We start from the raw sequence: 27,105 nt of genomic DNA, 5'->3' as shown, positions 1-27,105 counted from the left end.
GTAACGTTGAGAGATCGGAAGCCTGCACAATGGGTGAGGGAACGAACGCGGTTTAATGACATCCTAGTCGAAATGAAGAGGAAGGAATGGGCTTGGGCAAGGCATGCAATGCGAAGCCAAGACAACCGCTGGCCCTTAAGTGTAACGGAGTGGATTCCAATAGAAGGCAAGCGTAGTAGGGGGCGACAGAAAACTAGGTGGGCCTTAAGTAGGCCCAGAGTTCCCAATGAGTTTCTGATATTGGCTCGACCACTCTTTACCGCATCCAGTGGTGGCCCTGGTTGTCCATCGCTTTTCCAGTACTGGCTGTGCCGTCACAAAATCATGGCTATCATGGGCCAGGTTAGCAAGAATTTTTCCGCTGTTCGCTTTTGTCGGTAGTGCCAACTTAAAATCATGGCTGTCACGGGCCATGTTGGCCAGAGTGTTCCCAGTGTTTGCCAGAATTGACTAGGTTATTTAGGAAAGCTCTCTATATTGACCTAGCATTGCCATCTCTCATTGAATGTTAAAAGCAAACTGGCAAACAGCGGTCAACCTTGTGCCATCTACTAACACGACAAGGCAATGTTCAATATTTCTACAATAGAGAGCATCCGTTTCTTTAATTTTTTTGAACTCGTAAAAAGTCACTTGAGCTCTTGATTAGAGGTGTGAGACCTGTATAAACCTCTCTCATCTCAGTTTAACTATATTTGGCTTGTATACGTTGCAAAGTAGATATTTTAAGCTGATCCTTGAGGTCAAAACACAGGTTCCTGGAACACATTATAGCATGCGAGCAGTCTTAGAATAGTAGCGCGGTGCTATTGCTCGACTACTACTGCTGCAATTCTGTCACAACATCTGTGCTACGCGGACATTTAAGGGGCATTTGAGCCGAATGGTATTCGACATGTCTACTGGCATTCGGACCGAACGGAGTTGTGCGGCACTTCACAAGAATTTCCCGACGCATTCGGAAGCATTTAAAACGCATTCGCTCGCTGCATAGGTGCTGTTTGTTACTTCACTGTTTTTCAGTGGAACAAAAAAGTGACGACAACTTCGGTGGTGGTCAGTGGACTGTAATTATTCCGCCACAGAGGAACCGGTCTGTCGCATAAGACCGACAAGGACACCATCCAGACCAACGACCACAAATGTAAAGAATTCTATCGATCTATCGATCTAAATCTAAATTTTCTTTTAAAAAGTCCCGTAAGTTTAGCAATTAAAGAATGCTCGCTGGCGTGACCCAGTGGTAATGATTCGTGTAATAATTGAAGTAACGGAACGTAGCTGGTGGGTGGAACAAAGAATGAACGTTTATTGCTTGGTGTTACTGGCTTTATAACGACACAGCCAAGGTCACATGACTGATCCTGATAAGCAAGAGTGCGACACGTGTGAACCATCCTGCTCATGCTATACCTCAGCGCGCGTGCTTGATAACACTGCATGAGGCGTGCTTGATGATGCTACATCCCTTCCCCCTAAGCTGGAGTAAGCGTGACGATCCGGAAGCTTCCGTAGGCGAGTCGAACGACGTGGTGGTTGTTGGTCTTCGGCTTGAGAGCTGACTTCCCGTGCCTCCGGGCCTTGATCTAGATACTAGATACCTAGTAGATCTAGTTGCTAGATACCGCTCGTCCTGTCCTCTTCTCGCTCTTCAGTCCTGTCAAGTTTGCGGTTATTCCTCCTCTCCAACTTGATCAACTTCTGCCTGCTCGGAGCTACGCTGAGCTTCTTCGTGGGTCGGGAGTTGGCTCGGCTTGCTAGGTGACAACCCTGTGTCGAGCGGTGGCCGGAGTTGGTTTACGTGGCGCCGCTGCTGTCCCTCCGGTGTTTCCACTGTAATCATACGTGCTCCAGTCGTGGACACTACTGTCGCCGGCATCCACCTTCGACCAGACTGAAACTGGCGCGACCATACATGCCTCCCCGGTTGAAACTGTCGGTGCTTTTGCTGCCCCTGGCACAGGTTCGCCGGAGCCATCATTTCCTGTCACCTTTGTGTCTTTGAGTGAAGCTGTCAGCCGGGTTCGGGGACGGAAGCCCAACAGTAGTTCTGCTGGCGACTTTCCTTCTTCCAATGGTGTCGTTGAATAACGGAATAGAAAATTGATTAGTCGTTCTTGCAACGTGCCTGCCGGATTGTTTCGAAGCCCTTCTTTTACTGTCCGCATGGCCCGTTCCGCCAAACCATTTAACTGAGGATGGTATGGCGCTGTTCTTACGTGCTTCACGTGGCTTTCTTGCAAGCAACTGGACATTGTGGCACTTGAAAACTGTGGTCCGTTTTCCGATACTGAGCAGTGTTGTGGGCCAAAACGTGCGAAAATCCCTTGAAGTGCATGAATGGTGGTCTCCGCTGTGATGGTCTTCAAAGGTATGGCCTCAATCCACTACGTCTCGGCATCAATCAACACGAAAACTTGTCAGCCACTGATGGGGCCCGCAAAATCCATATGCAACCTGTACCATGGTTTGTTGTTGCTCGCCGGCCATGGAGACGGCACTGCAGAAGCCGGCATGGGCCAGCATTGTATACATTGAGGGCAACCATGAACCAGCACTTCGATGTCCCTATCTAATCCGGGATACCAAAACAACGCTCGCGCTGTGCGCTTCATGGCACTGATGGGTGACTGTCGTTCAGTTCCTTTAGCATGCATCGTCGCGCCGCATCCGGCAACACTACGCGATGGCCCCAGTAAATCAGGTCATGACTGGCCGCGAGCTCGTTACGGCGAGAAAAGTACGGCATCAGGTGTTGCTGTGCTGCCGATAAGTGCCGCGGCCAGCCGCGTGAGATCCACTCCCTGATCTGACGGAGCGCCTCGTCCGAGCGGCTTAGCTCTGCTATTTCCTTAGCGGAAAGGGCCATGGAATCTAGACTCCGCGTATACAGCACGTATTCCATGGGCTTTTGGCCTCCTCGGTCACCCAAGCACGGCAATGGTAGGCGACTGAGAGCGTCTGCGTTAGCATTTAGCTGTCCTGGGTTGTACTCGAGATCATAATGGTAAGCCGACAGTAGCAATGCCTACCGCTGAATTCTTCCTCCGGCCACGTGCGGAATCGTCCTATCCGGGTGGAACAGTCCTGTCAGTGGCTTATGAACCGTCACCAGAGTAAAATGCTTCGCCAACAAGTAGTCCCGAAACTTGCTGACGCCGAACACCAAGGCCAACGCTTCTTTCTCTAATTGCGAATAATTCCGCTCAGCCGGCGTCAGTGCTCTCGAACGGAACGATATGGGGTAGTCCCTGTTTCCAATTCGGTGTGACAGCACCGCGCCGTCCCCGACTGGCGAAGCGTCGCATTCAAGCCGCAGCGGCTTTTCGGGGTCGTAGTGCACGAGAAGTTCCGCTTCTATCATTGCGCGCTTGGCTGCCTGGAAGGCTTCCTCGTCTTCGGCTCTCCATTGCCATTGCTCTCCTTTAGTCAACAGCCTGTAGAGTGGAACCAGCGTGGTTGAAAGGTTGGGTAAAAACTTGGCGTAATATGTGATCAATCCCAAAAAGGATTTTAGCTGGCTCACAGTCTCCGGTCTTGGTGCGGTGGTGATGGCCTCCATATCCTCAGTGGGGTGTAGGCCAGTCGCATCGATCTTGTGCCCCAAGAACGAAACTTCCTTCTCGCGGAACCTGCATTTGTCACGGTTTCAACTTCAGTCCGTTTTCGCGCAGACGCTCGAAGACTTGCCGGAGAGTTGAGTCGTCTTTTTGTTTTTCGGCAATAATCCAGGTAGCCCTGCTGTGGACCATAGCCGCACCCTCGCGCGACGCCCATCCAAAAGAGCCACTGCTGCTTCAGCCTCACGAGCCGGTACAAACGCCGCCTTCAGCCAGCAAAAACAGACCCACAAACGGCAATCTTCCGCCATCCCTAGCCGGAACGAACTCCTTCGTCTGGCAACCTGGTGCTAGCTCCTGTGCGGCCACCCGCCGCGACTACTTCAGGCGCCACCGTTCTACGGCCACTTGGGGCACGACACCGCGAGGAACACGGTCAAACACTCATTGTTTTTCCAGGTTAGTTACATGGCAAACGCCACTTGTGCGCGCACAAACGATCCTTTTTTGCTCGCAGTGTCGTGCCCCATCGAGCTGCGCAACTGTGTACGTAAACATATGTACCACCTACTTTGTTCCCTCTGCCAATCATATTTTGACCTTTCGTTCCTACTCATCACGTCGGGTGACGTGGAACTAAACCCCGGACCTGCAAACAGCGATACATCTACTTATCTTGAACAAATATCGCAATACTCAGTGAAATAGCATTAATCCGTGCCGCACAGAATAACATAGAAAGTCTCGTCAATGGCCTTTCCTCCCGCGTTGACCCTCTAAAAAACAGTAGAAAAGATTCAGGCCGCAGAGCCGAATACATCCCTTAGCTCACATGGCGACGTTGCCAAGCTGACATCTGAAATCAGAACACTTACGGAAAAGTGCGAAGATGCGGAAAGTCGTCTGCGGCGATCAAATTTGCTATTCTTTGGGATTCAAGATTCCAACAATGAAACATGGGCTCAGTCTGAAACACACATCGTTACTTTTTTATCGGAGAAACTAAACATCGCCATCACAGCTGACGACATCGAAAGAGCACACAGGTTGGGCCGCTTTTAGGCATCCAAGAATCGTCGCATTATCGTAAAATTTCTGCGCTTCAAAGATAAATCCAAAATCCTTGCCGCATCATCAGAATTGAAGGACACGTCTTTTTCCATTAGAGAAGACTTATCAGCGCGAGTGCGTCTAGCTAGGAAAAAACTTTACTTATACAGATCCCAGTATGAATCCAAGTTTAAGATCCGTTATGATAAACTGGTCATGGATAACAAACAGTTCATCTACAAAGCTGAGTCCGATTCAGTGGTCGAACTGTCATAGCCATCCAAATGCGCACGTGTTTCAACTGTTTCACACGCACCACATCACAGCCATAACCCTCAAAAAGCGCCAACTGTTAACACAGTATCTATCATGCTCTCAAACGTTCGCAGTTACATATGCAAAAAGAAAGCACTGGAAACCTTTCTTGAAGATAACAATACTGACATCGCAATAATGACTGAATCATGGCTGAGCCCAGATATTCAGGACCACGAACTTCTCAGTAATCTCGTCACCTACACCAGCCATAGGCTTGACCGTGTAGGGCGTCGAGGAGGAGGCGTTTGGGTATTTATGAATCCAAGACTCGTCTGTCAGCGCATAGCAACTAACTGTCATCACGAAATCCTTTGCCTTCATGTTTCACTCCCGGCCAACGCGCTAATACTTATTTCTTGCTACCGCGCACCCGACTGCGATAATTCTTTCGTTGATGAACTTCACTCTGTCATTTTAAACTTGCATTCCCGCTTTCCTCGTGCAACCTACTTATTGTCCGGCGACTTCAATTTCCCTGATATAGACTGGAATAATTTCACTGCAAAATCCACCCTATCAAAAAACTTTGTCGACCTTGCTCTCACGTTCAACTGCACTCTGATGGTCACTGCGCCAACTCGTGGTTCTAACATTTTGGATTTGATTCTCGTCTCCAACCCCGAGTTAATTAAGTCTGTTCAAAGCATAAAGGGCGTAAGCGATCACAACATTCTCTTATTCGATCTCTCCATTACGTTACAACATCGCCAACCTGAAACCAAGTACATCAGGGACTACAACAAAGCCAATTTTAACAAGATAAATACAGAACTATATGTCTTTCTTCAACATTTTAGTCCCCTCGCTAATTATAGAACAGTTGAACAAAATTGGTCCTTATTCAAACACAAAATACTGTCTCTCATCGACAGGTTCGTTCCCCTGGTGCGCATTCGAGGGGATGCCAGCAAGCCTTGGTTTTCTAATTCATTGCGAAAACTAGCCAGAAGAAAAAGGCGTACTTTTCGGGAAGCTAAGCAAGCGGATTCTCCCCAGAAGTGGTCTTCCCACTTTAAAGCTCTACGTGAATGCACGGGCCAATTGAAGCGCTCCAAACGAAAGTTCTTCCACCAAGACCTTCTAACTATTCTACGCGACAAACCGCAAAAAGTTTGGAGCATATTAACCCCGAAACGCTGCCCGCCACACATGTCATTGACCCATTCTGATGGCTCGCATGTACCAGGTAACCAGTGCGCTGAAGTCATGAATTCGTATTTCGCTTCTGTGTTCACTCATGAACCCACTTCCGGCGTTCCCTTCCAACCGTGTATTAACTACTCCGAAATGCAGCCGGTCACAATCACATCTGAAGGCACAGCGAAACTAATATATAACCTTAAGATCTGTAGCTGTCCAGGCCCTGACAACATATCGCCTAAAATTCTAAAAGGTACCAAACTGGTTTCTAGTTTGATTTTACAGATAATATTCAATCAGTCTATCGCTACAACATCAATTCCAAGTGACTGGAAAAATAGCACCGTAACCCCTGTACACAAATCTGGCAGCCGTTCTGACACTTCGAATTACCGCCCCATTTCTTTGACGTGCATCTCTTGCAAACTGCTAGAGCATGTACTGTATTCAGCCATTGCATCACACCTTGACGCCAATTCTTTTTTCTTTCCGAATCAGCATGGTTTGCGTCGAGGCCGTTCATGCGAAACACAGCTATTCGAATTCACAACAGACCTTCACCTTAATCTCGACTCCGGCTTTCAAACTGACGACATTTATCTGGACTTTTCTAAAGCATTTGACTGCGTACGCCATCGTCGCCTCATGGCCAAACTTTCGATCCTTCATCTTGACCCGCTGGTTCTATCGTGGATCCACTGTTTCCTTTCTAACCGTTCGCAACGCACTGTAATAGACAACCACCATTCTTCAGCTACAAACGTCATTTCGGGTGTTCCTCAGGGCTCTCTGCTCGGCCCTCTTCTTTTTTTGGTATTTCTTAACGACCTTCCTTGCAACATATCATCGTCAATTCGCCTATTCGCAGACGACTGCATTCTGTATCAACGCATATCATCAAACAACGATCAAGTCCTCCTCCAAAATGACCTCAACGAAATAACCAACTGGTGCACCCGGTGGCTGATGACATTAAACGTTTCAAAATGCAAGTACATGACAGTATCACGTAAACGCAATAGCTTAAATTACCAGTATTCTTTAAGGTCAATCCCCCTAACACAAGTCGAGTCCTACCGGTACTTAGGAATAACAATCACTAGCGAACTTTCATGGTCCGAGCACATCTTAAACATAGTAGCTGAAAGTTCAAAATCGCTCAACAGACTGAGAAGATACTAAGCCGTGTCCCCTCCATTCATCCGCAAACTCGCTTATGAAACATTTATTCATACTAAACTAGAATATGCCTCACCCATTTGGAACCCGCACCAGTCATAACTAATTGAAGCATTAGAATCAGTACAAAGTCGTGCAGCCCGATTTATAACTTCATGTTACGATCGCAGAACCAGTGTTTCTGGCATAAAATCATCGCTTGACATACCGCCACTGTCTTTTCGCCGTAAAATTTCCCAACTCTGCCTTTTCCACAAGTTATACTACAGTTTTGCTCAATTGCACTGCACACTTCTACTCCCTCCCAATAGAACATCTAGTCGTCTTTTTAACAGCCTGAGCCTACAGCCTTTACATGGTTCTACCAATGCCTTTCAAAAATCCTTCCTGCCATCCGCCATTGAACTGCGGAATGAGCTGCCTGAGGCAGTTGTAACTGAGCGCGATGCAAATAAATTCAAAACCCTGCTTTTATCTCATCCATTTCGTTAGCGCACTTACAGTGTAATGCCCGACAATTTTCAGTACCACCTCTGCACATGTTACATTTTCGAACCCTTGTCTGCTAATCAGTGTTCCCGTTTTCTTCCTGTATATATAGCGTGACGGCCACAGTGTACCTGTTATTGTTCCCTTTTTCATTTTTCAATGCTCTTTTAACAATTGTTTTGCCTTCTTTACTGTTATATTTCAAATGTTCCTATTCTTTGTGATTTCGTATTTTTGCTCTCCCCTTAAGTAATGCCCCACCTAGGGGGTCCTTAAGGGAAAATAAATGATGATGATGATGATGTCATCCAAGTACACCTTGACGCGAGGGAGGCCTTGCAGAACGGATTCAATGCGGCGCTGGAACAATGCTGGAGCCGATGCGATGCCGAAAGCGAGGCGGTTGTGTGCAAACAACCCTTTGTGTGTGTTCAACACGGCCATTGTTCGTGCCTCATCGTCCAGTGGAAGTTGATTATACGCGTGTCGTAAATCCAAAGTGGTGAACACCTCGCCCGCATACAGAGATGCGAAGATGTCCTTAATTTTCGGCAACGAGTACTGCTCCAGATGTATCGCTAAATTCACTGTTAGCTTGAAGTCGCCGCAGAGCCGAATATCACCGTTTCGTTTCAGTACGGGCGCGATGGGCGTAGCTTACTCGGAAACTCTCACTGGTGCAAGCACTCCTTCCTGTACTTGGCGGTCGATTTCTGCAGACCTTTTTTCCCGAAGCGCATAGGGCACTGGTCGAGCCTTGAAAAAGCGTGGTACAGCGGCTTCTTTTTTGTGAAGTTTCACGGGCGGTCCCTTACAACAACCTAACTTCTCCTTGAAAATGTCCGAAAAAATTCAGGGGGCACTTTGACTGTCTAAACTGCGTAGAGGCGAAAGCGTTTTCCGCACCACTTTCAGTGCTTCTGTGGCACTGGTGGCGTCCCATGTAATTGAGTACTAATTACTAAGTGATGACATATCACTAATTAATGGTTAATTACTGATTAATGCCTGAATACTAATTAACTTCTAATTAAGCTTAAGCTTAACCTTCGCCTTTAGGAGTGGAACGCGACAGCGTGTTGTAGCGCTGCCAGGGAGTCCACGGAACGCCACCACCCGTTCGGTGCGATGCCTTGCCGTATCAACGCAACGGTTTTTGAGGAAAGGAAATGGCGCAGTAAATCTCTGTCATCTCGGTGGACACCTGAACCGCACCGTAGAGGAACGGAGGAAGTGGGAGTGAAAGAAGAAGGACGAAGATGGCCCGTAATGAAGAAAATGAAAATTGTATTTGAGGAAAGAAAATTACGCAGTAACTGTCTCACATATCTCGGTGGACACCCGTCCAAATTGAGGCGGGGGGGTTGCACTTTTTTGACCTAAAGTGTGGTCGCTGATGTGTGGTTAAGATGTTAAGCTTCGCCTCTAAGAGTGGAACGCGAGAGCGTCTTGCAACGCTGCCAGGGAGTCCATAGAACGCCATCGCCCATTCGGTTCTACGCCTCGCTCGTCGGAAAATTGGTTTTTGAGGAAAGGAAATGTATTTCTCTCTCATATCTCGGTGGACACCTAAACCTCGCCGGAAGGGAAGGGAGGAGGATGGCAGTGAGCGAAGACACCGTATTCACTAGACGTGCCTTTGTTCATTCCAAACCATCGAGCTGGCATGGCGGAGTGGATAGCATGCTCGTCTCGCACTCCGAAGACCGGGGTTCGATTCCCGAGCTCCACCAATTTCTTACTAGGTTTTATTTATTTATATGGCCTGACTAGAGAAGTTAATTAGGCTAATTGGGTAATTAAGCAATTAACTAAGCTCAGTCCCACTTACTTGGAGCATCACTATATGGTCCCTTCAATTGGTTGCATGGTTACTAGCCAAAGTACAATTGGCCCCGTTTGAAATTGGCGCACTGTGACGTCACGACCGTTTCGACCAACTGAAAAGCGTGATATTCTCTGTCGACAACTGCTGCTTACAGCGATGAGACATTAAAGGCTTTCGCCTTAAAATGAAGCCAGAAGTTTCATTGTCTCTGTGTCACCGTGAACCGCATGTATGTTCTGCGACTTGCATTCTTCCAATAGTGCCATGCCAGCTTTCCGGAAGGCTTGAATGGTGTTCCGGCCACACAATAAGAGGCCCGTCGCAATCCAGTACTACGACCGAGCTGTCCACTTGAGTGTTGCGGCATAGGACTCTCATGGCCACCCGGCCAAAGGCTGGCAGCGGCCTCAGGAAGCACGTCAGGCGTAGTGAAGTCTTCTGCAGTGCCGGCCACCATTAGCGATGGTTCTCGAATACGCTTCTTGGAATGACGCTGACAGTGGACCCTGTATCCACCAGCATGCGCAGGTTCCGGCCTTCCCAGATGAAATCCCTTTCGAATGGGCGTGCGGAATGGTTACTACTGTAGCTGTGAGCCACCAAAGCGTAGAGCATTTCTTCTCCGCTTGCGTCACTGGCGTCCAGCTCCTTCACCGCGTAAGTTCCTGAGGGGTTAGCGCGACGACTGGAGCACATTCTTGCCAGGTGTCCCTTCCTGCCGCACTTGTGACACGTCGCTTTCCCTAAATCTGTGATGCCGTGACCCTCAAAGAAGGCCTCCAAACGAACACGGTAAGTGGCCCAGATACTGGTTGTGTCGGCGAACTCAGGTGGTCAGGCTGTCATCGTTCAGCTATCGCACCCTCGTCGCCACTGAAGTAACGGAACGTAGCCGGTGTGTGGAACAAAGAACGTTTACTGCTTGGTGTTACTGGCTTTATAACGACACAGCCAAGGTCAGATGACTGGTCCTGATAAAACAAGAATGCGACACGGGTGAACCATCCTGCGCATGCTATACCTCAGCACGCGTGCTTGATAACACTGCATCACGCGTACTTGATGATGCTACAATAATATATGGCCTAGCCTAGCCGCTAATCAACAAAATATAATCCTTGTTTGAGAAGTGCACAGACAGAGCTCACGCTGTTGCCTTTGTTGGATTTCTGGGCATAATGACCCGCCTAATTGTCGTGGAACAGTATGCATTTGAAGGCGTTTTTGCACGCTCAGCTCGAGCGAGTGTTTGGAAACCAGCCCAAAGGCGCCTACAAACATCTAATAAGTTTCATTTCATTAGATTTTTTAATTAAAAAATCACTTTCTTTGATTCGCTCTAGGAATTCCCTGCCGTAGTGCGCAGCGCGCGTCTGCTTCATGGAGATCGCGATTCAAACGTATTAGCTTAGTGCAAATGCATTCGTACTTTGTGCGCCGTTTTAGCAACATCCAGAAACGAAACAGTCGCCTCGTCATTTTGAATCATGCGTTGCGCACATGAAGTATTAGGCCGGTGCTTCATAAACGCACGCGGACTCGCGCTAAGAGGTTCCTACGCTTCCCTACGTCTTGCCCTGTGATCGCGCATTTCCCGAGTTTTCTGATTTGCTATGTGCGTCTTTTTCTGGAAATCACAATGTTAGAAATTGTGGTTTTTCTGCATTTTATTCTTCTGTTGCGTAATTTACAACGGAGGCTATATGGCTTAGAGCTGTGCACGGGCCGAAAATTTCAGCCCGCGCCCGGCCCGAGCCCTACACTACTGACAGAGGCCCGGCCCGGCCCGACACTGAAGAAACCTAAGCCCGCCCGGGCCCAGCCCGAGTTAAGGCGCGGCCCGGGACCGGCCCGACCTGCAAAACTGAAATTGAAGTGACGATGAAGCAGAAAGAGATAATTTAAGGAAAATCAGTTTATTTCAATGTTTTTAAAATGCTCGGCGCTCATGGTCTAGAATACTACAGGAACCTTACTACCCGGAAACCCGCAGAGCTCTAAACTTTTGACTAAAGGCTAATTCACTCTAGTGACTCGCGGAGGCACTCGAATCGTCACGGAGGGGGCGACCCCAATGAGTAGCCAGCGACATGTTTGATGGCCGATTTCGCTGTCCTCCGTGACGAATCGAGTCGCGCGACTTCCGTGCATTCACGTGATGGCAACTAAACTATGCGCCTACGCAGGTAACCATGGCGAGCAAGAAGATAATGGTCAGAACACGTCGTTGTTGCCACACGAGCGAGAATCCTGTTGTCCCGTACATGTGATAATGACCCCCGGCCCCCGTCAACGTGTGGCGGAGGGTACTTTTGCGAGTGCCTTCGGTTCGATACACCTCACCTTCCTTTGTGCAGTGTCATTTGGGCTCGAGAGACCACTCATGTGGAGATAAGTTTCGAACTTTGCAACAGTAGGGCGGCTGGAGCCACGCAGGAGCAATCGCGATCGCGAAGCCCGGCCGGCCCGTCCGAGACAAATATAACGTGGCCCGAGCCCGGCCCGGGCCCGGGTGAATAGACTTCCGCAAGGCCCGAGCCCGGCCCGCGGGCCGGGCCGGGTACGGGCTTTCGGGCCGGCCCGAGCCCGTGCACAGCTCTAATATGGCTCTTGCCTTGCTTAGTTGTTTAGCTTTTGCCTTGTTGTTTAGCTTGTTTACTCGCAAGTTTTTGTTTCCTTTCGAACGTCACCTTTATTGGTGAAAACCACCGGGCGTAGTTGCGAACCATAATTCAACATGCTTTTGTTTGTTTTTGCTTTTTTGCGTGAAACTTGGACACCAACAAAGAATTTGAGGATTCTTCGACGACCAGCGAATAAATGGACTGACAACTGGTGTTTGACGCGTGTTAAGCTAGCGTGTTCGGCACAAGTACAGTACACAAAATTATGAAAGAGCACGCATTCTGCTTGCATAATATATTATTGCTTTATATTTCGTTATTTTATCGTAATATTTTAAGCCATCTTGAACTAACACAAGCCATATCAGGCGGCCCCACAAAATACGCGAGTGTCTGAAGTCGTTTTGGCGAAATCCATCTTGAAGCTCTATGTTTTTCACATCAAAGTTTTCGGGCGGCGAACATTATGCCTTTGCAGCGGCTTTGTAACAATACTTTGACGCTTCCATTCCCTTCCACTTGTTTCTTACAGATATTGCGCTCTGTACTGCCTGTGACTCATTCTCCAAAAATTCCAAACACTTTTCAGATGTTTTGGCCCCGTCCCCTCTCTCTTTCAAGTCCAATATCTCCCCACTTTTTCTCCCAGCCGCGATTTTTTTCTGGTAGCGCGCTAACCCAACATCTCCTAAAGCTTGCTAGTCCCCCATCCCGCGAAGCGCTATCTTTTTTATTTTGGTCACTTTCTCGAAGCTGTTTTCCCTCGCCTGCAGCTACGCGCTACGCTGTCCGTGCATCCTCCTGCGATCTCCCGTTCTCCACCTTTCAGCTGGAGGCTTTTTTTCGTGACCATAAAACCTGTTTAAAGGACAATGATTCTCCCCTCTCCGGCCAACCCCCTCTGCCCCACCATCGTCTCCCTGCCAATCGTATTGGAACAGCGCGATCCATCACAATGACACATCCTAGACGCGTCCTGCCTTGGCTGAAACGGCGGCGCCCAAACACACAACCAGCGCGACGAAAAGCATGCACACTAGAGCTGGCACCGTTTATAGTGTGTGCAAGATATTATTTGTAAGTATTAAAATTCTTTTATCTTGATGTACGTCTTGAAGTCAATGTCGTTTGGGAGTAAATGTTGCTTTGACTACATGCGGCTTTATTTTTCCGGCAGGAAAAGAGAACGAACCAAAACACGAGGACTTCTGCGTACCTACTTTCATTGCGAAATATCTTCCTTGACGTCGTGCGCAGTGTAAATGTGCCCGAATGGTAAGAATTTGATATTTCGTCTTTGGTGAGATGAATTCACCAAACAGTTACTAATTTGTCTAACAGCGGGTTCGAACTCTTGTGACCTGAGATTGGATGCATTCGGGAATACGTTCGTCATATAGCACTTATGCACGAGAGGAATCAGAACCGCTTAATTAATTTTCCACTGCGGACCAGTCGGTAAGAATATGTGTAATATTCCGTACTGTTTCGCTGTGGCTTCCACACTTGCAAGCGCAATAGAAAATCCTCAATTTCTGGCTAAACCTTTTGCCCAAGCTGTCTCTCAATGAAAAAAGGGCATTACTTTGGACTATCAGACGAGTGCTTTTGTGTGGTTTTCTGGTCCCATTGGAATCCGTATAGCATGCATGCGAAGTGACTGCTAAACAGCTAAAAACTGGTAAACTGCTAGATTAAAGAATAAAGTGCCCTGAGTTTCTTGCGTTCAGCGTATTCCGCAAAAAATCGCAAGCTGTATCTTTAACCGTATTTAAAAAAAAACTGATCCAAAATGTTGTTTTCACGTCCATGTAGAAGGGATGCTACAACCTGTGCATCTTTACTTGGATAAAAAAATTAGCTCACAATAGGAGTTATGATATTAAAACAAAATAATACATGAACCTGCTTTCAATATCATATTAATTTGCTTTTGCCGCATTGAGTATGTTTACGGGGAGTGCGACACGGCGCATTAAACTAAAAATGAACCTTTTGGAAGAAGGCAAGTTAAAATAAAAAATTCCGCTTTATGCAGCAAAAGTGGTGTTTGTTCTAAGCATAAATTGAAATTATCCTCCAAAATATGTTGCTCGTGTATTCACGTAGACTGCGTCTCACAAAATTCAGTGTTATTTAATCATTTTTGTTTTTGTATTGTGACGGCCATAATTAGGCTTATCATGACATCATGCATCTCTTTGCAGGCTCGACACATCGTGAGGTCATCGGCAAGAGCTGGACGATGAATTTGTTTCAATGCAATGCAACAGTCCTCTTTCAAGAGGCTTGCAGCGATTACTGCGGATATCACCGAACAGCTCCCTGGAGGACAGCTACGTTAAGCACTTTATGGATGCCTTAGCCGTGCCACAACACCTTGCCGAGCTGCGTTGGCAAACCTGAATGATCGCCAAGCACCAAACTTGAAAATAAATGATTTTCCCAGAGCCTCTGCCACCATGCTCTTGGCCCCTCTTTCTTTACTCCAGAAGAATCACTGCCCAGGCTGGTGGCAGCACAAGCCGTCCTGCGTTCGCTACAAGCGTGACACTTTTAATTCGTCGCAATAAACGGTTTTTTTTGCACGAATTCCTTGGCACCCTCGTTTATGAATATTTGCAAGGTAGAATGGTACATCCACAGTGCCTGTCACTGGCGAGTGGGCCATATTGCATGTGGAAGTGCTCGAAAGCTGGATACCATTATTAGAAAGCTGGATAACATTATTCGAAAGTTGGATTCCAGTATGAGACCTTTAATGGCCCAGGCTGCAGCACGAACGCCGGGCCTGCGTTGGCCGCTCGACCAGCCGAACGTCGGCCCTAACTGGGCATGAAAGTAGGGCCAATGTGTCACAATGGTAGCGCTCGGCCCAAATGCCAGTGCAAGACCAATGTTCGTGCCATTTTTTTCCAACAGTTGCCCGCCGTTCGACCAATGGTGTTGTGCTGCCTGGGGTGGTGCAGCGGTTACGCGATGGTCGATGCCGCCACCCGTGAGGCTTTTGCGACCCAGCTTGCTTTTCCCGAGCGGCCAGTGGTTCATTCAACTGCCACGGTGGGCAGGTTCTGATGAAGCCTGAAGGTGAGGTGGCCTAAGTCTTTCTTTTCGATCGGGCCACCTGCCACCCGTGAGTCCTCGCTCAGAGCGCGGATTCCCTGGCGAACGGGGTCCTTTAATGTTGTCCCACTAGAGGGGAAGAAGAGTGGTTGCGTACCTCTGACTAGAGCAGTTCATGGGCTTCATGTGCACGAAGTTGACGAGCGACTCGAGGCCTCCCACGTGGTGCTGCTGCTCCCTGCCTCCGGTGTTGACAGTCACCTCGGGCAGCGCGTCCAGCGACTCCAGACTGGTGGCGAGGCGTGTGAAGCTGCGCACCGCCGGCAGCTTGAAGGACGCTGCCTGCTCGGCCTCCTCGGTGCTGCACACATGGGAAAGATTGGAAAAACTCGTTCGGTGTAGTGCAAACGTATGAGCCATGGTAAATAATTTTTAGCGGAACGGGGACACGACACAAGAGAGACGACAACACGGGCGCTTACTCCAATTAAGCGTTTAATCAAGAGAGAGCATACGAAATATATAGCCCTCCCAGCGTGTGTGCACGCGTACAAGGCACCCATACACACCATGCACCGATCTTATCACAGTAGGCGCGACCAAAAGTTTTTTAATGTCAATTTCTTTCATACCAAAAATGCGGGTCTGAGCTGTGTTAGTGACACTTCTGTTTTTCTATATGAAGCTCAGCAAAAATTTTTGTCGCGCCTACTGTGATAAGATTGATGCTTTGTGTGTCTGGGTGCCTTCTACGCGTGCGCGTGCGCTGGGAGGGCTATATATTCCGTACGCAGTCTCTTGATTAAACAGTTAGAGTAAGCGCCCGTGTGGTCGTCTTTCTTGTGTTGTTTCCCCGTTGCGATAAAAATAATTTATTATGCCTGAAAACCAACTAGCTCAGCAGTTAGCCCCCTTAAATATTTGAGGGGCTGGAAGTCTGATAATTTTTGCAGATGCATGTTAAGTTTTCACGGGTTTCTTCAGGTTGGAACTTTTCATTTTGTGTAAAACCAACTCTCTCCTTCGTGCACGAAGGCGAGATTGACCTGTAAAACGATTTCATTGCAATTATGCAACATTTTTTCCTTTTTTTTTGTACCATAAGCCATCAGACCGGGAGAGAAAATTAGGTGCGGTTCACCTACTGGTGAATCCGGTCGGAGAGCGAAAGCCATGGCGTATCGGGCAACTATAAGCGGTCTGCAACGTTGAGTGCGTTTCGGAAACTGGACAGGCAGCGCCCTTACCGTGCCACCCTGGCAGCTGGCAGTTTATGGTTGATCGCGAGAGTTTGCTCACCCAATCAACGCTGTGGCTTATTGCTGCAGTGCCATGTGTGCCACAACGTTGTCAGCACTAACACTAACGCATGCAGCTCATATCTCTCTCACATCACCCCCCGTACCTATCCGCGCGATTCAGGCGTCCACTGACCCAGGGAGCCAGTTATGCGCAATTGCTTTTTATGAAAACTACAGAGAATGTTTACTACAATTGAATAGGAGTAAAAACACGGTATTGTGCTGCGTAGAAGACGACGGTGAGCAGGCAGTGTTGCGGGACGGAGCAGATGGAAGTTGACGAACGCGACGCTCTCCAATGCACAGCGCAAGAGCGTGGTGCAGTTTAACACGAGGCGTGTTGGCTGAGGCGTTAGCGTAGCTTTTTTTATGACATGAAAATAGTGCTGAAAAGAAAAATGTAAGCATGCTTACGGCACGCAAATTCCAGGCCACCATAACCCCACCTCCCAAAACATTAAAGTCTGGGGGTCACACACATGCATCCAGAGAGGGCAGCCAGCTAGGCAGCTCTTGCAGGGCAGCATATTGCCACGTATCATTGTAGTGTCCGTTCGTTCGCGCAAGGCCGCAGGAAAGGGGTGTTACCATTTGTGTTCGTGACGAGAGAAGCGAACGGACTAATCTCGATTGATCACAGCCATGCCGAGCTGCCTCTACGTGTTTCCAGATTACTCTAGATGATCGCGACCTGTTATCTGGAAGTTTCCTTGCTGGCTTTAAATTGAACGATGTCACGAGCAGCGGGCATTCGTAGTTCGACGACCGACGCTCACGTTTGTTGCTTACGCCGCCGCCGAGTGATTCAGTTCTTTTGCGGGCGCAAGTCAGCCCAAATAAAGAGCTTCGTTTCCAAGACTGGTTGGTGTCGTCCTGACCGCTATACTGCCGTCACTACACCGTGACATCTGTCATGAGCAGCGGGCATTCGTAGTTCGACGACCGACGCTCACGTTTGTTGCTTACGCTGCCGCCGAGTGATTCAGTTCTTTATTTAGGCTGACTTGCGCCCGCAAGAGAACTGAATCAGTCGGGGGCGGCGTAGAAAGAGAAGTTTATTTTTTCTGTTTTAACATAGAAAATGCAAAACAAAACAGATGAACTTAATGATCTGATCAGTCAAGCCCATGCGCAGTGACGCAGCACTGAGCACGTCAGTAATGCAGTAAAAATGCCGATACTGGACCGCCGCGCAGGACGATGAAGTATGTCGACCATTTGCGCAAGAACTCAGCCTCGCTCATTGACAGAGCGTCCATGCATGCTTGTTCAAAGAGGCGCGTGCGCAGGCGCTGCAACATTGGGAACATTGTTCTTTGCGGACGCCCATTTAAGGATGCCACTCCACGCTGCCGCCACAAAACGAACATGCCGACACACAAGAGCATATTTTGAAACACTTCGGGAGAACTAGTGCGCGCTTCCAGGCGGGTTAAAAATATGCGTGACACTAATGTCCAAAAGGTGCGCGCAACTACACACTCAAACATTGCGTGCTGCAAAGTTTCAAGCAGACCGCACTGCGGTCATCGGGCGGAGGGCGCCACGCCCCACGCCGCAAGGCGGTCTCTTGTGGGCAGGACCCGCCAGCCTCGCAGCCAGCCGAAGTCCCTGACATCTGCAGGAAGCGTAGCTGAGGTCAGTTGGCGCCAGCGTGCCCGTCTCGTTTTCTGGAGTTGTTCGCGGGTCAGCGCAGCGACCGTTAGTGCTTCACACATCCTGGAGGGCGGGGTTTCATCAACATCCAGATCGGGCACGCTGGCAGTCAACGACGTCAGTATGCGACGCACATTAACGAAAAATGCCGGCGGCTGCTACGTTAGCGTCGGTCGTCGAACTACGAATGCCCGCTGCTCGTGGCATCGTTCAATTTAAAGCCGGCAAGGAAACTTCCAGATAACAGGTCGCGGTCATCTAGAGTAATCTGGAAACACGTAGATGCAGCTCGGCATGGCTGTGATCAATCGAGATTAGTCTGGTCGCTTCTCGCGTCACGAACAAAAGTGATAACAACCCTTTCCTGCAGCCTTGAGCGGGAACGAAGAAACACTATAATGATACGTGGCAATATACACACACCTAGTTAACTTTCTTGAAGATAACTTTTTTTTTTCCAGTGTGCAGCATGGATTCCGCTAGTCTCTTTCACAAATGATTTGCATGCCCATATAGACTGTGGTTTTTCAATTGCTGCATATTCCTCGATTTCTCTAAAGCTTTTGACAAAGTGAACCATACACACCATGCACTACTTCTTCATAAACTAAGCTTCCTAAACATAGACCCTCCAATAATTGACTGGATTAATGCTTTTCTCACATCCCGCGTTCAGTTTGTAACCCCTAATGAAGTGGACTCACCCTCGGCCCGAGTTCAATCCGGCGTTCCGGAAGGGTCGGTTCTAGGTCCTCTCTTATTCCTGATTTACATAAATACCTTACCTTCTCACGTTTCTTCCAAAATTTGTCTTTTTGCAGACGACTGTGTTTTATACCGAAAACTAACTGATGCTTCAGATGCTGTATTAATTCAGAATGACCTCAATATTATTGTGGAATGGTGTAATACATAGTGTATGCAATTAAATATTAACAAATGCAAATCAATGAGGGTATCTCGCACTAACCACATAAGTCCCACATCTTCACTTCTAAAGCCAGTAGCACCCTTGGATACATACTCCGTAATTTACGCCTTGCACCATCATCATTAAAATTATTATTGTACACAACTTACATTCGTCCACAACTTGAATACGCGTCATCTGTCTGGGATCCCGGTCACGTAACACTCATACATTCTCTTGAGGCAATACAAAATCGCTCAGCCCGGTTCATCTTAAACAACTACCAAAGGACCGCTAGTGTTACTAATATGAAAACCTAATTACAACTACCACTTTTATCGACCCGAAGAAAGCTATCTCGCCTGTCTCTCTTTCATAAAATATACCACCATAACACAACTTTGCGCTATCTTTGGGTTCAACCACCGTCATACATTTCAACTCACCGTGACCACAGCAAAAATGTACATATTCCACACTCAAATACGCTTGCATATTCATACTCGTTGATTCCTCGGACAAGCAATGACTGGAATAACCTACCACCATCACTAACAAGCATATCTGAAATTGAGAACTTTAAATCGGCATTACAAAGTTTCTTTTCATAGCTAGTGCTCATATCACCATCATGGCGTTCACAGATGCGTTCATATTTCCATTACGGCTGTTTGTTTATTAGGAACTGCGTTTCTTGTTTAATCTGTTTTATTTCTCATATTTTTCTGTATTTATTAACACCGTTACCAATTTCGTAGTTTACTCTTTGTACCTTTGTTCTTTTTCATTCTTTTTGTATGCTTACTTTTGTTTTTGTACCGGTTTTACAGAGATTGTGTATATTTTCTGGTAATAACTTTTTGGGTACAATGTGTATTCCTCTGCATCCGCCCCTCCCCTCTATAATGTACATTTGTACCCTGAGGGTATAAAAAATAAATAAATAAATAAATAAATAGTAAATGATGCGTATAGTAGTAGATGCGTAATAGTAGATGATGCGTATACAGTACTATAAGGACGGGCACGTACTGTGCTATCGTGCATTAGCAGATAGACGAGAAATCGGTATGGGATTCCTCATAAATCAGAATATAGCTGGCAACATAGCGGACTTTCACAGTATTAACGACAGTGTCGCAGCTATCGTATTTAGGCTTAATAAGGTGTACAAGCTGAAGGTGGTGCAGGCCTACACGCCTACATCAGGCCACGATGACCAAATAGTTGAAAGCTTCTATAAGGATGTGGAATCGGCAATTACCAAAGTAAAATCAAAGTACACTGTACTAACGGCCGCCTTTAATGCGAGGTAGGTAAAATGCAGGCTGCTGACCAGGCGGTAGGTGACTATGGCATGGGTTCTAGGAACAGTAGTGGAGAGTTATTAGTAGAGTTCGCAGACAGAAATTATTTACGGATTATGAATACCTTCTTCCGCAAACGAGCAAACAGGAAGTGGACGTGGAAGAGCCCCAATGATGAGACTAAAAATGAAATAGACTTCATACTGTGTGTACACCCTGGCATCGTAGAGAATGTGGATGTCCTCGGAAAGGTCCGTTGTAGCAACCGCAGAATAGCAAGGTCTCGTGTTAGCTTAGATTTGAAGAGAACGGAGGAAACCAGTGAAGCGGAAGGCAATTAGTGAGTTAGCGTTAAGAGGGAAGGTAGAGGAAGTCCGGAAGTCGCTGCAGAACAGATTATCCGGTTTAACTGAAGAAGACGACCGTAGTGTTGAAACAATGAATGATAATCTCACAGCTACCGATACAGAGTGCGGAACAGATGTAGGTGGCAGGATGGTTCAACAGGATACCGGCAAGCTATGTCAGGAGACCAAAGATCTCTCAGGAAGCGCCAAAGAATGAAGACATCTAACTCCACAGGCAGAAGAGAACTAGCAGAGCTATCGAAGTTAATAAATAAGCGAAAGGTAGCCGACATAGGGAAGTTTAACATGGAGAAAATCGAGCATGCTCTAAAGAACAGACGTAGCCTAAAAGCAGTGATCAGAAAACTGTTCATAGGTAAAAATCAGATGTATGCGCTAAGAGACAAATAGGGCAATGTCATTAGCAGTATGGATAAAATAGTTCAAGTAGCCGGAGAGTTCTACAAAAATCTATACAGTAGCGAATGTAATCATCAAGTTACTGAGGGAGGCAGTCGAGCACAGCAATGGGACATCCTGCCAGTAACGAGGGAGGAAGTAAAGAAAGCCTTAGGAGCAATGCAAAGGGGGAAAGCAGCTGGTGAGGATCAGGTAACAGCAGATTTGTTGAAGGACGGAGGAGAGATGGTGCTAGAAAAACTAGCCGCCCTGTATACACAATGCCTTGTGACCTCGAGAGTGCCAGACGCTTGGAGAACGCTAACATTATCTTAATTCTTAAGAAAGGACAAGTCAATGACTTGAAGAATTACAGACCGATCAGCTGACTGTCCGTTGCCTACAAAGAATTTCCTAAGGTAATCACTAACAGGGTCAGGACAACGTTAGACTTCAATCAACGAAATGATCAGGCAGGCTTTCGTAAAGGATACTCGACAATAGATCATATTCACACTATCAATCAGGTGATAAAGCAATGCGCAGAATATAACCAACCCCTATATATAGCCTTCATTGATTACGAGAAAGTATTTGACTGAGTGGAAACCTCAGCTGCCATGCAGGCATTGCGGAATCAGGGTGTGGAAGACTGTAACGTAAAAATATTGAAGATATATGTAACGATTGCAGAGCTGCTATAGTCCTCCATAAAGTCAGCAATAAAAGTGCATTACGGGAAGAAATGTGCTTGGGCAGGGCATATAATGCGAAGGCAAAATGGCAAGATAACCGCTATCCTTAAGGGTAACGGAGTCGATTCCAAGAGAAGGCAAACGTAGCAGGGGACGGCAGAAAGTTAGGTGGGCGGATGAGGTTGAGAAGTTTGTGGGGTTACAGTGGCCGCAACTCGCAAAGGACAGGGTTAATTGCAAATACATGGGAGAGGCTTTTTCCCTGTAGTGGGCGTAGTCAGGCTGATGATGATGACATTGCACAGTACACGGGCCTCTAAAATTTCGCCTCCAAAGAAATTCGACCACCACGGCCGAGATCGAAACCGCGTCTTTCTAGTCAGCAGCCGAGCCCCATAACCATTGAGCCACCGCGGCGGACTTTATACATTTTTAGAAGCCGAAAAGATCTCCATGATGCCTTGGTGAAGATATAGGCAAGTTTCATTGCAGGGCGGAACTTTATGGTTTGTTTTTGAATTGCATGCAGATTGATGCAAATTTCTTCCAAGGAGTAATCGAGCAAGAATGTCACATTTTGAAATATAAATTCTCAATTAACTCTAAATGTTAGATTCGTGGTGAGCTTTTTGTGACGGCTTAGTCAGGACATGTCCCAGCAGTGAGAAAAAACACTGCTACTGTGCTGTAGTACTGTCTATGACTAAAAAAATGTGAAAAAGTAGCGAAGCGTATGTTTCTCATTTTCTCGAGCGAGGTACCCCGCAGTGTATCCCTTCACTGTCGTGACAAGTCCAATGGTTAGCACATATTTGCGGGTTAGATGCGTTTGATTCCAACAAAAGCCACAACAGCACAACATTTCTCATCAAGTACATCAGTTTTCTTGTGGCAGCACATCAGTTTGACTAGTTGCACCAGACATATGATGGTCATGAAGAGTGCATAATTGAGGCTGAATGTTTTTCAAGAAGTTGAAAATTCATTTCAGAGACTAGTTCGGTTCTATTTAAAGTAGCGAGAATATTGCAAGTCTACATGGAGTCAAGCAACCGTCTTCAGCTTATTTCAACCAACTGGAAATAAATTTTTCGCGATTTATTGTGAACTATTAGAATGTAGCAAAATAATTGACTCAAAATTACTATATACAGCTCGTAAATTTCAAATGTCTTGTTCAGCCTAGCGAAGGAAATTTTTATTTTGCCAGGTGGTTCTAACTCCACTGAAAGGTATATATGGCTGACTTTAAATCTTTTTAACCCAATCATAACCAACCTCAAGTAAGGCTTTCTTAGTTTGTTTGAACTCCTTCCTATTTGTCAAGTACAGTTGTACTCTGCTGAATCTTCCACACAATCAGTGGAAACCAAATGGAAGTACGATTCCCCAATTGGTTCCAGCAGATTTCTGTTCTATCCAATTGGCAAGTCTAATTGGAGTCAGTTGTCTTCTACTGTGACTTGATCGTAACCACTTGGAAGCAAGGCTCTTGGAAGTAAGGCAGTTGGTCCTAACTGGTTTCAGTTCACTTCAGGTGGAGCGTCTAATTGGACTCAGTTGGGTTCAGCCTCACTCAAGCTTTAAGTTGGGCTAGTTGGTAGTCGGTATGACACATATTGACTAGCGTAGTTCACACACACAAGACAAGAGAAGGCGACAGCGTGTGTCCTGTCGCCTTCTCTTGTCCTGTGTGTGTGAATTTCGTTAGTCAATATGTGCGATACCCTTGACTCAATCATAATCGAATGGAAATAAGGCTTTTTCAATTGGTTCCAACTATTTCCAGTTCATTGCTATTGACAGGACGAATTGGAATCAATTCATAGTGATGGTTCAACAGCGCAAACACACACAGACCAAGAAGGAGACAAGACACACACAGCGCTGAACTTACAACTGATTTTTTATTAGGAAGAAGCATGTCATAATATACACACACGAAAACAACACACACGAAAAAACAGCGCACATGCGCAATGTAGTGACACTGATCTGTTGTTTCGTCATTCTGACCAGCGCACTAGAGAAATTGCTGAAGCCTTTCATATTATCCGGAAAGATAAAGGGTGCGTGAGTGCGCCATCTGTAACATTATCTGTTAGGGAAATGAAAATGCTACACAGTGGATAGCGGTTCTGTGGATACACACGTGCTTTTAAAGCGGTTTTTACCTTTTTTAGTACTATGAGATTGTTGACATTGCGCATGTGCGCTGTTTTTTCCTGTGTGTTGTTTTTGTGCGTGTATATTACGACGTGCTTTTTCCTAATAAAAAATCAGTTTTAAGTTCAGCGCTGTGTGTGTCTTGTCTCCTTCTTGGTCTGTGTGTGTTTGCGCTGTTGAACCATCACTATGAATCTACACCAACTAGCCCAATCTGCAGTTCTTCTAAGGAATCAATTGATTTTTTTTACTGGGTTGCGCTCCGCTGTCGTTATGGGGAAGCTCTTTTTTAAGTGCTTAAATCTTATCGATGTGTAGAAAATTCTCGCACGCTTTGTTCGGATTTGTTTCGTGTAGCGTACTAGTGCAATCAACTTTTTATAAACGGTTCCTAAATTTAACGAGGTTTACAGTTTTAATAACCTTAAAAGTCTGTTCGAAATGTTTGAGCTCATTTTTAGCGTGTTTAATACAGATGAATATGAGTAAATGCTCACTAATATCAGAAAGAATGAGGAAGGCTTTAAGACTGTCAGGTTCAAAATTTGTCTTGAACAAGTCACGTAAGGACGAGCAGGAAGAGATAATGCGTGTTGGTGAATGAATTACTTTGGAAAGTCCCCTTGCTCTTAGCAGAAGGTCTGTGTTTTTAGCGTGAGTATTTGAAACTGTAACGACGAACTTCCGCTCGCAAGTCTGTGATTATTTCCACGCTGACCCATAATGCGGACACGCAGGAGTCTTCAAAACATACAATCGGATCCGGCTGCGTTACTACTGGCGCGGAATGTATATCTGCTCATGCCTGCCCTGCCAACGTCGCAAGACCCCTGCTCACCGTTCTTAAGGCGAGTCGCAGCCGCTACCTTGCCCACCGCGCCCCTTCGACCGCGTAGGCATTCATTTTATGGACCTCTTCCCTACACTACAGCCGGTAACCGTTGAGCTATCGTCGCAGTTGACCACTTGACGAGGTATGCAGAAACCGTCGCCCTTCCATCCCCCTCAGCGCCTGACGCAGCCTCCTGCATTTTGCGACGGTTCATTCTTCGCCAAGGCGCACCTCGCGAACTGCTGAGTGACAGAGGACGCGTTTTTTTATTGGAAGTTGTCAAACCCTTGTTCCGCAAGTGCAACATCATTCACCGAACAAGCTCCGCCTTTCATCCGCAGACTAACGGCCTTACAGAACGATTTAACCGTACCCTCGGCGATATGCTCTCTATATACGTCTCGTCAGACCATTCAAATTGGGATCTCGTCCTTCCATGTGACGTACGCCTACATCACCGCAACGCAGTCGACTACCGGCTTCTCCCCGATCTATCTTCTTTACGGCCGTCATCCTTCAGCTCCACTTGATACTGTTCTCCCATACCAACCTGACGCATCTGAGTGTACTCCTCTTTCGCAAGCTGCACGACAGGCAAAAGAGTATCGCCAAATTGCCCGTTCTCTCACAACTGAGGTCCAATACCGTCGGAAATCCCGCCACGACAGCCATCACACGTCCCAGCACTTTTTCTCTGGTAGCCTGGTGTGTCTCTAGATTCCATCTAATACTCCGGGCCTCTTCTCGAAACTTCTTGCAAAGTTTCAAGGACCCTACCGAGTTGTGGAACGCAACTCGCCTGTTAATTACGTGGGGAACCACTGATGCCGTCTCCTGATCTTCGCCGGCGAGGACGCGAGGGTGGATGGATGGATGGATGGACAAGAACGCCCCCTTTTAAACGGGGTGGTGGCAATTGCCACAATGCTCCGCTTTTCTTTCTTTATTTTTGTTCAACTGTGTTGTTAATTCTCATTAATTCTCCATCTTCTTTACCTTCGGTTTTCTTCACGTATGCCACATCTCTGCTTTTCACCCCTCAATCCTCCAATCGCTCTTTGCTAACTTCACTGCAGATTTATTCCAATGCTCATGGTTATCTTTAAACCCTAGGGCCTCAGGAAGAGTGACTGTGCCTGCATCGACATCCGAATGAATACCATCACATTTGAGTATGAGGTGTTCAATTGTTTCTACAGATCTACCACACACTGCACATGTGTCATCTTCTTTGTTAAATTTCTTTTTGTAGCCTCGCGTTCTAAGGCACCCTGACCTAGCTCCAAAGAGTAGGGCACTGCTTCTTGAGTTATCATAGAAAAATTCTTTCCTGATCTGCGAGACTGTTCACGTGCAGCGCCTAAAGCCGTATTATGACCCGGCCATCTCACCTACGCCGTAAGTCGCCAGGATGGCTCCTCTCCTCCCGGAGGGCTAGTTGTAACGACGAAGTTCCTATTCAGGCGAAGGCGATGATGAACGTCTGACCGTTGTATTGAGCGCCATTACCATCGCTTTGTGTGTGTGCTCTCGGTTCTCGACCTCTGTGTCTACGGACCGCCGGTGCCCAGTACCTCTAACCAACCCAGTAACCATCTTACAGAAACTAACAAATTAATGTTCTTGTCGCCACCAAACACCAGCTTTAAACAGCTGTCATTTGCATATAAAAATAGTGATTAAAGAAAACGAAAAAATTGGTGAGACAGTCCTCTCGGGGATGATAACACGCAGCAAAAATGGCATTGTCGACAAGAGTAGAAAAAATTTCATAAGCATATGTGGATGCAGTGGACATCGGCAGTAACTCAGGCTGCCTACCCAGGTCAAAATCTTCAGCTGGAAATTGAACTGGGAGTAAATAGTTTTGAAATGGGAGTAACTGGTTGCAGTTGAAAGCCAACGCGTATCATTTGCAGGCCAAGTGGGAGGCAAATGGTTTCAATTTGCCGCCACCTGGGAAACATCATTTCCCAGTCGACAGCCAAATGGAAGGAACTGGGGACCAATTGGGAAGTAAGTGGTTCTATTTGTGGGTCAAGTGGGAATCAAAAATTCCCAATTCAGGGCCAACTGGGCCGAACTTGTCGTGGGGAAAACCAAGTGGGAAGTTTTTTTTGCTTCTTTGAGGGACAGCGAGAAGGAAATAAATGCTGCTGCGACTCAGCACATCTTACAATCATTAGGTGCAGAAATGAATGTACTGCGAAATTAGAGGGAAGAAATCAATCCGATGGCACT

At 46.9% G+C, this 27,105-nt stretch overlaps 1 protein-coding gene and 1 pseudogene across 1 annotated transcript in view; both read right to left on the bottom strand.

Annotated features, from left to right (window-relative positions):
- Positions 1-15,671, bottom strand: part of LOC149367404 (uncharacterized) — a 43,077-nt gene extending 27,406 nt beyond the window's left edge. Inside the window, exons 1-2 of the mRNA XM_089573897.1 lie at positions 15,661-15,671; positions 15,409-15,612 (exon numbers count right to left, since the gene is read on the bottom strand). Coding sequence (XP_089430023.1) covers positions 15,409-15,612; positions 15,661-15,671 — 215 coding nt within the window. The remainder of the gene's footprint in view (positions 1-15,408; positions 15,613-15,660) is intronic.
- Positions 1,673-8,180, bottom strand: LOC149367405 (uncharacterized; annotated as a pseudogene).
- Positions 15,672-27,105: the final 11,434 nt, after the last annotated feature.

The sequence above is a fragment of the Amblyomma mixtum genome, chromosome 1 (genome assembly GCF_055824585.1).
Source record: "Amblyomma mixtum isolate Tamu chromosome 1, ASM5582458v1, whole genome shotgun sequence".
Taxonomy (NCBI): Eukaryota; Metazoa; Arthropoda; class Arachnida; order Ixodida; family Ixodidae; genus Amblyomma; species Amblyomma mixtum.
The sequence above is the reverse complement of the archived record's forward strand: the minus strand, read 5'-3'. Positions and strand labels throughout refer to the sequence as shown.